Source organism: Cryptomeria japonica, chromosome 11 (genome assembly GCF_030272615.1).
Source record: "Cryptomeria japonica chromosome 11, Sugi_1.0, whole genome shotgun sequence".
Lineage (NCBI taxonomy): Eukaryota > Viridiplantae > Streptophyta > Pinopsida > Cupressales > Cupressaceae > Cryptomeria > Cryptomeria japonica.
In genome coordinates, this window is record NC_081415.1 from 390,527,383 (window position 1) to 390,546,180 (window position 18,798).

Below are 18,798 nucleotides of genomic sequence, written 5' to 3' on the forward strand. Positions count from 1 at the left end.
ACACTGACCTTGGACATGTGGACTTAGAAGAATTCAAAAAAGAATGTACAGGCATGATGGACACCTGCCGGCACCCACTGCTTGCCGGATGATGAGAAATGGCATCGTCTAGGCAGCTGGATTTCCTTCGCCTAAGAATGTGCTGAGCTGATAGTTGAATGTGCTATCCACTACAACGCACAATAAAGAGAGATCATTGCACCTGATGGAAGAGTTTTAGCTAATCTTTCAGAGTTAGCCATTCAAGAGACGTTTGGAATTCCGAACTACAATAAAACCTCGTACAAGACCAAAGAAGATACCAAGAGGATTTATGATAGCCAGTCTGAACTCTGTGCAGCAAATATTCACAAGTCATGGTTAGAAAAGAAAAGACCCCAAGGGAAAGTGCCAAAGCATTTGTTGCACCCATACTTCAAAGAGGAATATGGTTATATCATCCTACTACTGAACAGAGTAATGGGCAGCCCTCAGGGTGCGCCATTTGAGACATGGATGTACTATTTCATTGATGAAATTACCTCTGGAGTCAAAATGTTCAATTGGTCCCGCATAATCAACAACAATCTTCATGAACAATTGATAAATTTGGAGAAGACAAAGTCATTCTACATGGGCTCCTACATTATTTACTCATTGACCAGAAATTTTAGATATTCCAAACTGATCTACAGAGGCATAGTTGGCAATGGAGAAAATGAATTCAAGTCTTATGACTGTTATCCTCAGCTACAATTTAAGGAGAAAAGTCATTTCAAGCGAGTCAATGATACATTCTTGATGTACATCACAAGGACATTACAAGGAGGAACTCACCAAAGGTTATCTCCTGAAGCCAAATGTTTAATCAGCAAGTATGGATCCTGGTTTATCCAATTTCCGAAATTTACATACATAAGAGTTCAAGGTTTTGACAATTGTCCTTACCGACTTCCGATCTATCCAACCAATAGGATGGTCCTACTTGAAGTTCTCAGACAACTAGAAACATACCAGAGCTTCAAAAGAATAAGACAGAAGGCAGCTATATCCTTTCCATTCTTTATTGGAAATATGGAGGAGTCTTGTCCAACGGCACAAGCAGCTGAAAGTGTCAGGCTAGAAATGCAGTGGTATCCCTTTACATTCTATCGATCCAGAGCTAATTATGATCCTCTTGGCAATATTGGATCAGTGAATGGAGAAAGATTCAAACATAGAGTGGACAAAGAGGATTTTTGGGCAAATGTTGCAGATGAATTTGACATCAGGAAAAGACTATGGTCTAGATTGCCAGTAAGCTTGATCAGAACGACTAAACCTTTCCTTGTGCCAGATCAGCTGGAAGATAATGCAGAATATACTCAGCCTAACTTTGATGAGCATGCACCTCTTCCTCCTATCAAATGGTCGGAACTAGAGCATGCTAACTTGACTACCTTGATGCGGCCAGTTATGAAATATTCCAAGTGGTGGGTTGATCGGCAGAGTCGTAGATTAAGACGAAGAAATATAACCTTGACTTATGACCTGATGGGCAAAGCAAAAGAATGTTCTTCAAATGCAGAGGCATCTCAAAGTGCCAGGCCAATTGAAAATGCTATAAAGAAAGGGAAGGCAGTTGCGAATGAAGGACCTACTCAGAAGAAACAAAGGCTAGAACCATCTCGTTATGCTGCATCGGCAAACATAATTGATACATTAGCTATTGATAAGTCATTGGCAGAAATGGAAATTCCTTCCCCAGTCCATGGAGAAAATGAAGAGTCAATCCATCAACAAAATGAGCAACCTCCGTCCCCTACCGGCACAAAAGTATTGGAGTCGAACAATGAAATGAATATTGAGGAAGGTGAATTTCCAGAAGGAATGATTTCCGCCCTTCGAGGTATCGCATGTGAAGAAGGCAATCAAGAAGTGGAAGGCATTGAATAGCCCACTGTTCCTGATTGGCTGAAGGAGAGATTGAAAGAAAAGATACAGGTAATAGAAACCTAAGAAGAAGATGATATGGTAGATTTCTTGGCCAGATTAGAACAAGTTGCCACAAAGAAGCCAGCTAGAAGGTTTTCCACCATCCAGAGAGATGAAGCCAGCTGCATGACAGTGCAGATTGTTGTACCAAAACTAGATAAGGCAAAAGGAGATATTGCTTCTCACGAATATGAAATCACTACACTCGATTTGGGACCAACTACCAAGAAGCAGGAAGCTGAAGACTTGGATAATTCAATTGCTTCCATGAAGGCAAGACTAGACAAGGAAATAGGAAAGAAGAAGGAATATAAGAGAGAAGTTGAGCACCTAAGAGATTATATTCAGCATTTGACAAAACAGCTTGATCAAGCGAATCTAGAAGCTCCCCCACTCTTGACTTCACAGGAGACAATTAGAAGTTCTAAGGAAGAAGCAGTGACAACCACAGAGACCAAGGCATGGATGGAAAGCGCAAGCAAAGAGGCAGCCACATTTGCGGAAAGGTTAGCATTGACATATGGACAAACTTCCTCTCTACTCTCCAGGATTGCAAACATGGCAGAAGCATGGGCTGATCTTCAAGACATTCAAGAAAGAATCATTCTCTGCCTTAGAGTGTTGAAAGGAATGTTGAAGCAAGAATTAATTGATGGAAGTATAATCGAAGCAGGAGTGGCAAATGATTTCAGCAGTTGGCACTGGACATTGGTTGCACGCAATGAAGTCTTGGAGAAAGTGAAGGCAGATGCAGACGGAGCAGAGGAGCAGATAAAAGAAATTCAAGACAAGGTTTACCTTGTAGCTGCAGAGGTACTTGAAAAAGAAACTATCCGAGAGAAGGATCTAAGTCAGAAAATCTAAAGACCAAGACACAGGAAATCTTCTCCACTTGACCAGTCCTAAAGCAGAATTTGGCTAGGGCATCGAACCTCCAGTCCAGCAGAGATGCTTTCCCAAAACAAGAATTAGATCGGGAAATCACTTTTGTTGTATGTGCAGAAAATTTGAAAGGATTAGAATTCAGAGTCAGTGTGCTGCCACATGTCACGATGGAGGAAGTTGATCAAATTGTGGCCAAGTTCATTGTATTTTCTGCCTCTCAACAAGAGAAGGGGGTGCAATCCTAAAAAATAGCACCTTGTGCCATTTGTCTTGCATGCACTAGATATTAATTTTATTTTGGAAAACCCTAATTAGGATTAGGTTGTTTTAATCTCGACCGTTGATCTTAGATTGATCCTGGCCATTCATTTGTTTTCAAAAACTCTATATAAACTCATTCTCTCATTTCATTTCAGTCTGGAGAGATTTATGAAATTGCTGCGTAGAGCCACTTGGATAATAAAAAGTTCATTATCAATATTGTTTTGAAATCTTATTTGTTATCAAGTGTTGGGTTGCATATTATCTTCAACACTTAGAATTGATTTGCTTTGAGTAATTTTGGTGCAGGAGCACCTAGGTGTCCATGTGCTCCTATTTGGCCATCATGAGTTATTTTGAATTTCAATGTTATGTAAAGATGAAATAAGGTCATGAATGACCATTCTCATGTAATAAGGTCCTTGAAGACCAATTTGTAAGGTCTAAGTTCAATATGTGGTCCTACTTGTTTCATATTGTTAAAATTGTCCTTATAGGGTTGAAGTGTGTCCAAGGCATCAAATGAGGTATTTTATCATGTATGAAGGTTATTTGGGCCTAATTAGATGTATTCATGATGCTTTGAAGTCATATAGGTCTCATTTTGGGTTTATAGTCAAGTTGCACAAAAATTATCAAAATTGACAATGTCGTCAATGCAAAATTTGTTGTAAAAAAGTGCATTAGGAAGTGGTTTGCTGGTAGTTGGTGTTCAAAGGGTGGTTATGAACGTTGGATGGCTGGAAAAGCCTTTAAATATCCTCATTTCCACCGCCAAGTGTTGGTTGGATCATGTATTGAGACATAAGCAATAAAATTTCAAAGTTTACCCTGCACTTTCCTTGTTTTCTGGGCGTAACAGTCCATTCTATTGCATTTTTCATTAAGTAAACGTGTTCATTTGCTTTGGAAACCTATTGAAAATGTTAGAGGGATGAATCCTTTGTAATTCCCTTTTGGTTTCATTCATTTTTACTTTGTTTTGAGCAAGTTATTAAAGTTTTGGTGAAAACAGTCACAAACCCTTGCTAGGGTAACTAGTGACATAAAATAATGTAATTTTTGGTCATCCCATCATCAAAAACACATTAAAATGGATGGGATGACCCTTGTAAATGTATATTTTTTCTTTCCTTTTGATGCAGGGTTCCATGCACAAACTGGCACGTGCTAAGAGTGACACAAAATCTGATCTTTGTGTCTCAGACAGAAAATGGCAGCAAGTTGGTGACGTGTGGGTTGATATAAGTGCAAGATTGGGCTCCCAGAGGTTGGGTGAAGGCTTGGAGAGGTGTGAGGGGTTAGTGCAGACCCTAATCAAGTGTTTGTGGCCCTTGATTGGTCGAAATACTCACTATTTTTATGACTGTCCTATAACTGGGTATGTTGTCCTAATGAGCTAGTAATATGAGATTTTGTGAATATGATGCAAAGAAAGGGTTTGGTGAGTGGATAACACTTGGGAAAGGTGTGTGGGCATCCTTAGTAACCTTTGAAGGTGATAGGAAGCATTGGTGAGAGGATTTGACTCAAATTATTATGACTGTCCTAAACAAAGTTGTGGCTGCCACAGCGAACCAGTGATATAGCAGCAAGTTTTCTTTATGGTCTTTAGGGTGGATGGGAGGGTGAAGGATGGTGATTTTCCTATGTTTAAGGGTCTCTTCAAGGTTGTCTTGAAGTACCTTAGGTTGGTGCATATCTACTTGGCATTGTGTGTTGTGATTATAGACAATTTGGAGTGCTAGTTGGAGGTAGGCTTGTGAAAGTAGGTGTTTGAGGGTTTTGAGTGGTCTAGTTGTTGGAGAGACTCAATTTGGCCTTGATCAAGTTAAATGGGCCTAGAATAATGAGTTTCAATGATTGGATGAGGTTTGGGAGGCATGAAATCACTTTTGGGGTGTTGAAGCCATGTGAGCACCTATTAACCTTGTGAGGATTCTTGAAAGTTTGTGAGGGGTACTCACCCATTTGAGCAGGTGAGTTGGAAGAAAGATATCCCTGGTGTGTTGTGTTGTTGGATGCTCTGCATCAAATTTGCTTTGAAATTGTTAGATGAATGAAGGATTGATAGTTTAGATTAGTGAAAGTTTGCTCATACTTTTGTTGGATGGATGATTTTCATTCAATGTGTAAAGTTAGCTTGACCTTTTGATGTGGATGCTTAGCTTCTACTTTGAGTGATATTGTTCAATTGTTGGTATTATTCGTAAGTGTGAAAATCTTGAGCACAACCTTAGAAGATTGCACATGCTTTGCGTAGTTGTGCTAAGTGTGGCGAAACAAAGTGTCGTTTATTGGTTTCACCCAATCTAACGCTGTCTCTTGAGTTCTTAGCAGTAGTTAGAATTCCTAATCCTTATCCTTTTTATCTTTTTTGAAATCCCCAATCAGAAAATCCAAAAAACAAAGAGCATTCATTGATAAATTCGCCTAAGTCCAGCTTGTGGATGATACTAGTTGTCAAGCATAAGTCCCCCTTGTATTTCAGCACACACTACCCAAGAAGCTATCCACATAAAGTCGCTCATTCGCACATATAGACCTTGGAGTCACCTTGTGGTCTTTCTCGCAATCTTGGCACAAGTAGTGATTTTGTTCAAGAGAGGATAGAATATCCTTGGATATTTTATTCTAATGTTCGGTATATGATAAAACGTACACCAACAGGTCTGAAGTACATCTCTAGTGGATCATGATTTGTACTTGCAGCATGGAGCTTCCTCCACTACAAAACCTTGGAGTGGCTGTGAAAGAAGGTATGATTCTTACCCTTTTAATGTTGAGGAAAACATGGCGATTGAATAACTTACTTTAATGGTAGCCACATAGAATAAAAGATTGTAATATTGGCCTCCTTGTATTTTAAATATGTAAAGGTTTTCGGAAATACAACACTTTAGATCATGTTTGGAATAAAATGAATTTGGTATATTTAAAATGAGATGAAAAGTGATGTGATATGCTATTAATTCACTCCCCTATCTCTCTCTCTTGCCCTATTCCACTTCGAAAAGAAGCAATAAATGGTGTTGATCAAAATTTAGAAAAAGGGGAAAGGTTATTTTGAGTAGATCATTTAGTGTATTCTCATTGTGATTGGTTAAAAACATTAATGTGAGTTTCTGCTCAGGTTTTTAGATGTTTGTGTGTTTGCTTCAAAACTAGAAATGAAAACGAAGTTCAACTTTTGAGCATCCACAGTGAAACCGAAAACTTGCAATCCACCAGTGAGGAATACTGCACAATTTTCAGAAACCTGTGATCCAATGGAAGATGAGAGTGCAGAATTTACTGAAAACCTTTGGACAAACTGCACCTTGTTCCTGGTTTGGCACACTCATCATCTGAAAGAACCCAGTGAAACCGAAAAACTGCAATCCACCAGTGAGAAAAACTGCACAATTTTCAGAAACCTGTGATTCAATGGAAGATGAGAGTGCAGAATTTCCTGAAAACCTGTGGACAAACTGCACCTTGTTCCTGGTTTGGCACATTCATGATCTGAAAGAAACATGATGTAGCATTGTTGAATCCAGATTTGTCTTACAATAGGTGTATCTTCCATTTTTCATCTTGTCAAGTGCACATAATGATCATTTTGATGTTTAAAAGAAAAGAGAGAGGATAGGATAGAGATCCAAATGTTCTTGATGTTGGCATACTCACCTTAGTAAGATCATGTTGTATACCATTGCATTGCATTGGTTAAGATCTAGTTTCTCTCTCTACTCCTGTCTTGATATTGATATTAGGAAATGAAAGTATACTGCATTAGTTCTCTCTCTTAATTACTCCCTCTTTTGTTCATCTACGTCACAAAAAGGGAAATGACTCTTACTATTAGAAGATTAGATAGTGAAAGTAATCTCTCTCTATCTTCTTACTTGTGCATTTGAGGAAGGAAAGGAATTGTGTTCATATGCTAGAATTTACAAAAAAAATAATAAATGCTCCTTCCTATTTAACCTGTGTTGAAAAGTTAATGGAATGAACGTTGTAATTAAACAATGCTATTAATTAATTATAACTGTACCTTCCCTTCCTTATGCATTATTGAAAGGTGAATTTAAGCAGATGATTCTTTATTGTTTTGTTTGGTTAGTGTAGATAAGGAAAAAAGATAGTTCGCTTTGTTAGTGGCAGGTTTGCCAAGAGTAAGAAAAGTTGCAGTCTCTCTCTTGTTTGTATTGTTGAAAATTTAAGTGAATTTAGTCATAATATATTTATTTTTGAAACTCAAGTTACATATATTCAATCATACGATAGATAAGTATAGGACAGGTAGTAGATGGTTTTAAAATTGTTATGCATTGCACTTTCTTCCTGATATCCTATGCTTCATTTGAGAGGTTAATGAATAGAGATGAACGTGCATTAATAAGTTGTTACTATAGACAAACAAAATGAACTTATTAAGAGAATGGGAAAACACCCACACGAGAAGAAGCTAAAAATAGATGACAGCATTTTTCACTTGAAGCCAGAAGGACTCAATAGATTACATGTAAAAGCTCAGAGTTGTCAAGATAAGATGTGCAAATTACCCAAGAGCTAAATTTGAGTAGATCATTCCACTCCGTAAGCTATATGTGCATGTTTTTAAACTGTAGATAGCACTACAAATTTGGTAGAAAGTGTGCAAGTCATCAAAGATTGACTTGAAAAAGATCTAAGAGTTTCATCAAGCAAATAAAGAAGTGGCAAAAAAAGAAATATCCCACATACAATTGCTGGAAACCTCTTTAAAGTGTAGTTCCATGAAGTTTCCTGACAGAGGGACGGGTTTTGGGGACGGGGGGACAAAGGGCTTAAATTTGGGGACAATGAGGGGACGGCGGGGGGGGCATAGAGGTGGTGGTGGGGTGGTAATGATATAAAAAATAGAGGTGAATTGAAATCTTCAAGGCAAAATCTACAATATAACATCTCTGTGGGTGCCCCATGAAAGGCCAACTAGTTTTCACAAAGTTAAAGGTTGCAATCAGTATGAAATGGCATGAGCCATATAGCAAGCAACCCAATGGTGTACTTGGAAGAGGTGGTGCTGCTGTGAGGGGACGTTTCCCCCAAGTCCCCAAGTCTTGGAAGTGGTCACGAGTTTTTTTTGGGGGGGGATGCATCCCTGTGGAACACTTCTTTAAAGCTAAATTTAAAGATCAACTCATTACTAACAAGGTAAGGGTCCTGTTAATAATCACTAGGTTAAGTAAAATTTAGTACAGACAATTGGAAGGTTCACATAATTACTCTAACAGCATGTAATGTATTAAGAAAATCAGTAAAACCTCAAGCAGCATATAGAACTCATAATAAAATCCAAAGTTTAGTCAGGGGAGACTGATCAACGAATGTCGATCTTAACACCCATAATGGTTCAAGCACTTGGAACATGTGATTGAGTACGTACAAATCTTGAAGCAGAAAAAGACAATAAAACTGTTTTGAACATAACACCGCTGGCTAGTAGGACATTCAATAAAGTATCTAAGTAGCTCATAAAAAAACATTTTGTCAGAAAGAATGAATAAAATAAACTAAAAACAAAAGCGTATATCAAAATGAAAAAAATGTAAACATAGCACTGATGACCTAGAAATTAAATTTTCAAATAACCACACCACCATTTGCCTAGCAAGCAAGGAAATGTGTGATGTTAGCCATTTATGATTTTCCATGTCCAAGAGAAATAAAGCAAACCTTTGCTGTTCCCACAGCAATGCTGATGTCAACATAGTCTCTGTATATGATGTCATCACCATCAATGACAGCATTCACTATGGGTTGATGCTGAAGTGCACTCACTGCACCCTGAAAATAAATTTAAAAGATGTTAAACCATCTATAGACCATTATGATTTTAATATAAATACAGTTAAAATGACTAAGCTAACTGACTACCTTTATGAATCCAGACATAAATCCCAGCTTTACACCATGTTTTTCTAGGAAAGCATCCTTGTACTCTGTCCGAAGTTGCATTAAGTTTGTCCTGAACAATAATCATTTGGGAAAAACAGAAGGATGTCTAATTAAGATTCTCTATAATATTCCAAAGAAATAACAGAAAGAGCTTGTTGATCAAATGAGATAGTTGATCGAAAGATCAGGAAATATATAGCAGTAAGACAAAAAGATGCCTACAAACATCAACTATTTTCTACAGAATCTCATCTTCAATCTATGTAACATTCACAAGAACTGTCAAAATAAAGTGTTAAACTTACTATGAACTTGAAAACTAGGAATATCAATGGTCTCAAATTTTTTGGGAATGTATGTTTCAGAAACAAGAAGCAATCTTAAACTTCCTGCAAGACCGAATACTTGAGACAATCCATTTTGATTATACTAATAAGACTATTTGAGAAATCTCCACGCTGCAGGCTTAAGTTTGCCTGAAATATGTTACTGCAATCTGATGCAGGAGCTCTCAGGGGTGTGCATGCTGTATTTGGTGTTTGTTTGTGTTCGTCTATGCAGGGTTTGGTAGCCACACATGTGCTGATTTGATCTGCAAAAGTTTCTGTTGAAGATTTCTACCTACATGCAGATGTATATTGCTTATGCATTTACTTCAGAGATTGTTCATAAGATTTGAGCTCCCAGGCAGATGCTTTCCATCTACTCACGCACTTTCTAGAGGTGCAACTAGTTACTAAACCATGCACAAAAGATGTTCACACACACACACACTTCCAAATATATAATGAGAGAAAATATATAATGAGCTGACAACTAATGATCAGGCAAAGTAAGTTGAATCACCTTGGCTTTGTAATGGGTTTTCACCTGGGAAGATGTACACAGGTGATCATAATGAGTTCTCCAAAATTTATTTATATGCTCAAAATGGTCTGATAAAGGGTTGGCAGACCAGCGGTTGGCATATGAGCAAGTTATCAGATGTGACATTGGAAAATCAAGGTTGACAGAGTTGGCAGGAGCAGTATATGATGATCAATGGCTAGTGAATTCTAGTGATAAATATAAAGCTCCAAAATCTGATCACAAAGGGAAGGTTAAGTTAGTCAACAGGAGACATTTTGAAAAAGTTGAATACATTATTCATAAAGATATTATGAAGATATATCACATGGAATATTACCAAAATATTTGATAATTAAACTAGGACTTCAAATAATAAGATTTACAAAAGATTTATCCATAAAGGATAAGATTTACAACTAATAAACTAAGTTACCGGGTTCGCCCCTGGGACGCCCTGGTACGAGTCCGGGTTCGACCGGGTCCGTGGTACGGGTCCGGTTCGACCTGGGTTCGACCAGGGTTCGAAAAACCCAGGGTGGGTTCGACCCGGGTCGAACCCAATCGAACCCGGGCGGACCCAGGCGAACCCTAGCGGCTGGGCGGCCCGTAAAGCTAAAAAACAAACCAAATTTTAATTTTTTTTCAGTTCCGCCTATTAAAAAGTGAAAATCATAACCTAAAAAACACTTCTAAAACACTTTATTGACACATTTCACCTCATTTGTGTTGCAAACAAATTTTTTATGAGAGCAGGTTGAAGAAAGTTTGAAGAAAATTTGGCTTCCAAGATCAAAGAGGAGTTGAAGACTGATTTTAGAAGCTTCAACAAGTGTTGCAGCATCATTTCCATACATTTTCAAGCTTCCATTGGCTGCAAGAGGTAGGTTTTTAAACATTTTTTTCCAACTTTTTTTGTTTCACAAATTTTCAAACATGAAACTTGAATTTTTTTTCATTATTTAGTTTTTGTTTTTGAATATGTTTATTTTATTTCTTGCCATAGGAACTAGAATGGCATCTACATCTTCCTCCATTGGCAATGAACAAATAATTGCAAAACAAAGAAATGATCCAAATTCTCCCTTATGGAAATATGTGGACATTATAAAACAACTTCCGGGAGGTGGGGGATTCCGTTGGAAATGCCATGGATGTGATATTGAACGTAATAGTTCATATTATCAGGTGGTAGGCCATTTGTGTGGAATAAAAGGAAGAGGCATCAAAAAATGCCCTGGAAAAAATGGTAAACCTATACCAGATGAGATAGTGATGAAATATATTAGGGAGCATGAGGCGGCAGAAGAGAGGGAAGCCCGTAGATTGAACCAAACCGCATCAAAGAAAACAAGGGGATCCCAGTATTGTAGTAGAAGACCACCCCTTCTTTGCCACAAATGAACCTCAAAGTGAACCACCCTTGACACGTAAAAGAACAAAGGGGCCTTTAGAAACCGCATTCCAAAATGAGAGTAGAGACAATGCTGATCAAGATATAGTAAGGTGCATTTATGCAAATGGGTTGTCATTCAATGTTGTTCGCTCCCCATATTGGAAGCAAATGATAAAAAGTGTTAATGAGGCACCAAGAGGGTATAAGGGCCCCAGTTATGAGAAGGTACGTGGAACATTATTGGAGAAAGAGGTGAAGAGGGTTGAAGATGCATTGAAACCCATAAGGGATTCATGGGTTGAGACAGGTGTAACAATTGTTTCAGATGGGTGGAAAGATGCTAAAAACCGTCCCTTGATCAATGTCATAGCGGTGTCCCCTAAAGGGGCAATGTTTTTGAGAGCTGTGGATTGTGAGGGCCAAATAAAAGATGGCCAATTTATTGCAGAAATTCTCATCTCTGCCATTGAGTCTGTGGGACCTCGCAATGTTGTCCAAGTCATAACGGACAATGCAAAAAATTGTAGAGCTGCTGGTTTGTTGGTTGAGCAACGCTATGATCACATCTTTTGGACACCTTGTGCGGTACATTCACTCAATCTTATGCTACAAAGGATTGGGCAAAAAATAAAATGGATCAGAGATGTGTATGCAGAGGCTGAGGACATCCAGATGTTCATCACAAACCACCACATGTCTCAAGGGATTGTTAGAACCTATTCAAATTTGGAGCTATTGAAGGTAAGTGAAATAGTAATTTAATTTTACATTTTCTGATTTTTTTGAATTTTCAATGTTAATAATATCATTGTGTAAGCTATATTGTGTATTCTTCTTTAAAGTTTGGCTTTATTTTTTAATCATTTGGCATTAATTTGTGTTATAGGTTGCTGAGACCCGTTTTGCATCAAACACAATCGTCTTAAGACGACTTGTGAAAGTTAGAGTGGCACTATGCAATATGGTGATCAGCACCAATTGGACTGTATGGAAGCAAAGTAGCACTGAGAGGGCAGAAAAAATTAGGGATAGAATATTGAATGAGAAATGGTGGGATCTTGTTACATATCTCCTAAGTATCACTGAGCCCATCATGAGCATGATTCGCTATACAGACATGGATAGGCCTTGCATAGGTGAGATTTATGATGGCATTGATTCAATGCTTGAAAAAATAAAGGTCACTATAAATGAAAAAGAGAATGATCCTCAAGAGAAATTCTTCAAAGAACTGGAAGTAATTATTGTAGAGAGGTGGAATAAGATGACCACTCCTTTGCACCTTCTTGCCTATGCCTTGACACCTAAGTACTATAGCAATCAGTTTCTTGATAAACCAGGAAGGATTCCACCATGGAGAGATCTAGAAGCATCTGATGGGTATAAGGCAGCATTTCTTAGACTATATCCCGATGATGATTTGCGAGATGTTGTTACAAATGAGTTCATAGAATTCGCAAATGGGAATGGTCTAAGTGTTGATGCACTTCGTCATAGATCCAAGAAAGATGCTCATAGCTGGTGGTACTTCCATGGCACATGCTTCCAACACCTACAACCCCTCGCTATAAAAGTTTTATCACAAGTAAGTTTAATTAATTAAAATTTTAAATTTACAAGTTTTAGTTTATTTATAGTTTACTTTGTCTTCATAGGTTGCTAGTAATTTTATTTTTATTAATGTATAACTTTAATTGTTTACTTTGTCTTCATAGGTTGCTAGTTCATCTGCTTCAAAAAGAAATTGGAGCACATACTCTTTCATCCACTCAGTAAAGCGCAATAGGCTGCTATCAAAAAGAGCGGAGAATTTAGTATATGTGCATTCCAACCTACGTCTTCTTTCACACAAACAACATGACTACACACAAGGGGAAACAAAGATGTGGGATATAGAGCCAGAGCATACTGATTTGGATGCTCCTGCTTCTCAGCTTCTTGCATTGACACTTGATGACTCGGAAATTGAGCCAACTTATAGTGCAAGTGCAAGTGGCATTGGCTCATGTAATGTCAATGTCAATGAGGAGGAGGAGGAGGAGGAGGAGGATGAAGAATTAGATGATCCATTTGATGATTAAACTTTAAGTTTATATTGTTGAAAGTTGAAACAATGATACTTGAATATTTTGTCATTTTGATATTAAACTTGATGTATATGATGCTATTATCAATTATGGTATGATCATGATGCTATGATTACAAGTTTATGTTTGTTTTGTTGTTCATATGATGCTATGTGACATGCATATTTTAATTCATGCTTATAGGCTTCACAAATATCAAAATATATATAGATATAAAAAAAAATTACATGTTTTTGTACTAACGAACCAAACCCCTTTTCAACATTTTGCCATACCGGCGTACCGGGTTCTTCGAACCCGAACCCGAATCGGCAACTTAGCTAATAAAGTAACCGGTTAAGAACTTGATTAAAAGAATATTCCTAAAGACTTGATTGACCAATATAAACTAAATATTACAATGTTACTTTAATACCTTCCATTAATGGTCAATCTATAAACTACACCAAGTTTATCCCGAAATTTTACAGATTTGTCAAAGACTTGGTTAGAATGTCTACAATTTGACCCTTAGTTGGACAATATTGTAACATCACCCATCCATCTTCTACAAGTTTCCTACTGAAATGACAATGAAGCTCCACATGTTTTGCATGCTCGTGGAAGATTGAATTCTTGGCAAGCTTTAGCACCCCTTCATTGTCACAAAACAACAGTGAAGGCCCTACTTGACACATTTTCATGTCTAAGAGCATCCTTTGAAGCCATACTACCTCCCATGCTACTTTTATTGTTCCTCAATTCTCCGCTTCTGTCAAGAAAAGAGCTACTGCCTACTGCTTCTTATCGGTCCATGTGACCACACCTGTGCCAAGGCTAAAAATGTATTCAATGAAACCGTCTAACCTAGGATCTTTGGTTCTGTTGTAGAGAATTCCAAAGTCAAGTGCCCCTTTCACATATCTCAACACCTGTTTCACTGCAACACAATGTTCTATCACTAATATTGCCATGAATTTGGACATGAAACTCACAGCATAGCTCAAATCAGGTCTAGTGGTTGTAAGATAGATAAGGCTGCCACTAGTTGCTTGAATGTTAACTCATTGATTACCATTGAGTCTGTTTTTGCTGAGACCTTTAGCCTATCTTCATAGGTGTAGATGAGATTTCGCAATCTATCATTTTGAACTTGTCAAGCAAAATCCTAGCATATTTAGATTGAGAAATAAAAACACCACCAGCTCTCTACCAAACTTCTACACCGAGGCATTAATGTAGCAGGCATAAATTAGTCAAGTCAAAATCCTTACTCAAATTACATTTGATTTGTTCAATCAAATGCATCTCACTACTTGTAATGATGATATCATCTACATAAATAACCGGTAGAATGATCTCATTGTCTGCACTTTTAACATATAGATTTGGATCCAAAGGACTTCTCTAGAATCCCTATTCAACCAAATATATGTCAATTTTAACATGCCATGCCCTAGGAGCCTACTTCAAACCATATAGATCTTTTGCCAATCGACATTTTTTATGCTCTTTCTCACAACTTGAAAACCTAAGGCTAAGACATGTACACTTCTTCTTCTAGATACCATTGAGGAAGACATTCTTTAGATCCATTTGATGGACTTTCCAACCAAACTATGTTTCCATGGTCAAAACTAACCGGACGGTGCTAAACGTTGCTATAAGAGCAAAGGTTTCTTCATAGTCAATGCCTTCTCTTTGTGACAACCCTTTGTGACCAAGCTTGCTTTGTACTTGTCAAGTGTACCATCAATTTTGTACTTGACTTTGTAAATTCATGTGTAGCCAATGAGTTTCAATGGCATTTTCCCATTTAGGTTTTCCTTTTGCCTCCACAAAGTCCTGGGTCTCATAAACTTCTTGAAGATTAGCCATAAAAGAAAAGCTAACAATATTTTGCTTGATCTTACCTCTAGATGATCTATCCTCGATCATTTCATCATCCTCAACATCACCAATGATGCTTTGCCACCATTTTGGCTCTTTCTAGAAACCTCTCCATCCAAATCAGTGTCACCATCATGACTTGGACTCCTTAGTTCTATGCCATCGGGGTGCTTATCTAGGTTTTCATCAAGAAATTCTTCTAGTACTATTACTCGCCTAGGTGATTCCTCATGCTCAGAATCCTAGTGGAGTTGGTTGAAGCCAAACACCTGAATCCTAAGCTTTTAGAAGCTGATCTTTAGTAATCTTGATGTCTAAAGAGAGTTAAAAGGGCCCAACTTCTTCATCAATCACATAACCCCTACTAAAAGTTAAGTGGTCAATGTCAACATTGATCAGCCTAGAGGCTTAATGATTTTCACTATACCCTATAAGCATTAACTTCCTATTCCTCAATTCCAACTTAGTTCTCTTTGCATCTCGAATCCAAAGATGTAGTAGAACCAAAGACCTTAAGATGACTCGCTTTAAGGTTACTCACATACCAAGTTTCCTTTAGGGTCTATTGGTGTAAATAATTATTCACATTGGATATTGTTACACCTTACTTAAGTTTACTTAGGTACATGCATTTCATAGTAGTTTGGGTATGAGACACTTGGGTGTTTGTGCCACATTGGGATAGTGCGTGTAGGAGAAATTCCACCTTTTATGGTGTGATCTTGTTACTACTCTATCATATCCACTTATTGTGGACTGATAATTCCACCTTCGGTGGGTGATCCACCTCATGTGAAATATTTTATTGTTTCTCCTACCTACCACACATATTTCCTACCTACCCTTGTTTCTTATTGAGCCACATGTCATGTTTGTGTGCTCACATATCCATATAGCCTTGCCTATATATGCAGGCTCATATTCATTGTATGTAACAACCATTTTTATCTATTGATGAGAACACAGTTTATTCTTGTCCTATATTTTGTCTCTCTATTTTGTACTTTTCATTGAGCTCTTGATCTTGGCAAAATCTCACATGGTATCAGAGCCATTAGAGTGGCATTGATTCATCTTTGAGAGGCATTATTGCAACGTTAAGAAGCAGATCTGAGAAGCAGCATCTTTTGGAGGCGTCCTAGACCAGATCCGACCTTGCCATTGCGTCTGGCTGGTTGTTTCCATGAATTTTGAGTATAAATTCGCCAATATTAGGTGAAAGTCAAATTTGGGGCTTGGAGAAAAATTTTGCCCAATTTGGACGATACGATATAGATTTCAGAAAAAAAAAAAAATTTAAATTATTTTCTGCAAAAAAATTCATTTTTCCTATCGGCAGAAAAAATAAATTTAAAAAAAAAAAAAAAAAAAAAAGCATAAGTGATTTAAAAAAAAAAAATCAAAATATTATTTGTGGGCGGTCTGTTGTCCCCCACACACACCTTCGTACCACCTATACATTTCTGCAGGGTCGCGTGTTTGCAGCAACTCGTACCGCTTTTCCCGCCAGCGGCTTCACCTGCTCCGAGCGCCGTAACTCCCATCCACCAGCTATTCAACCCATGGCCGTTCCGATCCACTAGCCGTCAGCTGCAACCCTTGCCCGGCGAACTCCCACCGGTGCCCCCGACCTTCGATGGGTGATCCACTTGGGTATGAGACACTTGGGTGTTCGTGCCACATTGGGATAGTGTGTGTAGGAGAAATTCCACCTTTTATGGTGTGATCTTGTTACTACTCTATCATATCCACTTATTGTGGAGTGATAATTCCACCTTCGGTGGGTGATCCACCTCATGTGGAATATTTTATTGTTTCTCCTACCTACCACACCTATTTCCTACCTACCCTTGTTTCTTATTGAGCCACATGTCATGTTTGTGTGCTCACATATCCATATAGCCTTGCCTATATATGCAGGTTCATATTCATTGTATGTAACAACCATTTTCTATCTATTGATGAGAAGACAATTTATTCTTGTCCTATATTTTGTACTTTTCATTGAGCTCTTGATCTGGGCAAAATCTCACAGGGTCTTCTCCTTCATTTCCCTATATCAAAATCCTGTTGAGAAGATAAATTGTAGTGTAAACTATCTTAGCCCAATGCTTCTTGGGAACACTCTTGTTCTCCAAAATACACTAGGCCATTTCCATAATTGTATGTTTCATTCTCTCATCTGATACAAAAATCAGCGAATTCGTTTGAACAGAATTCACATCCTGACTCTTCCTCTAGTATTGATTTGAACTTTTGAAATTCCTTAAACACATATGAAATCAACTTGAAGAAAAACACCAACATTTTCCTAATGAAATCATCAACAAGCAAAAGTACTCGTAGCGTAGTAAATTGTATCTCTTTACAATTTCACACTTAGTGTGGACCCATTTTGGCGGTTGAGAATAATATGTACTTAATTTATGCCTGATTGTGCTCAGTTTCGAGACAGTTTTCATTAACTTGGTGCACTCCCCTATTCACAATCTTTTTCCTCGCTCAAACTGTTAGGACTAGGGCACCCAACGCCCCTATCTTGGTAGTTTGGCCTCGAAATTGAAATATAGACGTCAGCTTTGTAAGTACCAGAATTCGCCCTCCAATCTCAGTTGTCCTCGAAAATTAAATCTTAAAAAGTGTAAGTTGCTTATAAATACAACTCCCTCTCTATTTAAACTCTTAAGTCTTTTTGATACATCCTATGAGACTTCAATCAAGCATATTGAGTCAATTGAGCAAAAATCTGCAATTAACGGGCAAGAAGCATTCAAGCATACATCTTTGTTACAATAATCACGATAAATCATAATGTGTTTCTCCATAAAGGCATGCATTAACATCTTCTAGCAGCATCAAGCCTTATGTATGTTAGACTTCATACCAAGGTTTCACATTTAAGATAATATTGTCAATTCAAGCATTTCCATTATTGTTTAGCCTTTAACCTTCTTAGGATAAGCTCTCCTTTAGATCAGTTATAGTTGTTGTGGAGGTGGGAAAACCAACACAAGATTTGACTTAGGCAAGCCCCTATACAGCACAAAGGTTCAAGTCCGTCAACGGAAAGTGTTACAGGAGCACTGCATAGATTGCTACAAATTGCGATGACTTTTGAACGAGCAAAAATACCTGGACTAGGGCACCCAACACACGTGTTTGACATTTTTCGAGGTCTCCTATCTATGAATCTGCTCCTTTTCGTTTGCACAAACACCCTCAGATTAGGGTGCCAAGCACACCAATCCAACACTTTCAAGCTCGGTTTGTAAATCTAGGTTCCTTTTTGTGTCCTACTCCTAGATAGCTTACTTTCTTTGTTTTTGTTCTATGATTTGTTGCTTGCTAAAAGTCATCACTTTTCTATGATTAAATCTAGAACATACATACACTAATCTCAATTCAATACACATTTCCAAAAAGGGAACATAGACCCTAGTGTTCAGTTGTCCTGTTAGGACTATAGTTGAATCTATTTATGTTCCCCAATGATTTCCATGGACAATTGAGATCATAGTTTGAATCCATTGTATAGGACCCCATTTTCTGATTTATTTGCATAATATCTCTGAATTAGAT

The 18,798-nt window shown here is 37.8% G+C and overlaps 1 protein-coding gene across 1 annotated transcript in view; it reads right to left on the minus strand.

Moving 5' to 3' along the window:
• LOC131071607 (dihydrolipoyllysine-residue succinyltransferase component of 2-oxoglutarate dehydrogenase complex 1, mitochondrial) overlaps positions 1 to 18,798 on the minus strand; it is a 105,047-nt gene that overhangs the window by 25,270 nt on the left and 60,979 nt on the right. Inside the window, exons 10-11 of the mRNA XM_058007517.2 lie at positions 9,001 to 9,091; positions 8,800 to 8,910 (exon numbers count right to left, since the gene is read on the minus strand). Coding sequence (XP_057863500.2) covers positions 8,800 to 8,910; positions 9,001 to 9,091 — 202 coding nt within the window. The remainder of the gene's footprint in view (positions 1 to 8,799; positions 8,911 to 9,000; positions 9,092 to 18,798) is intronic.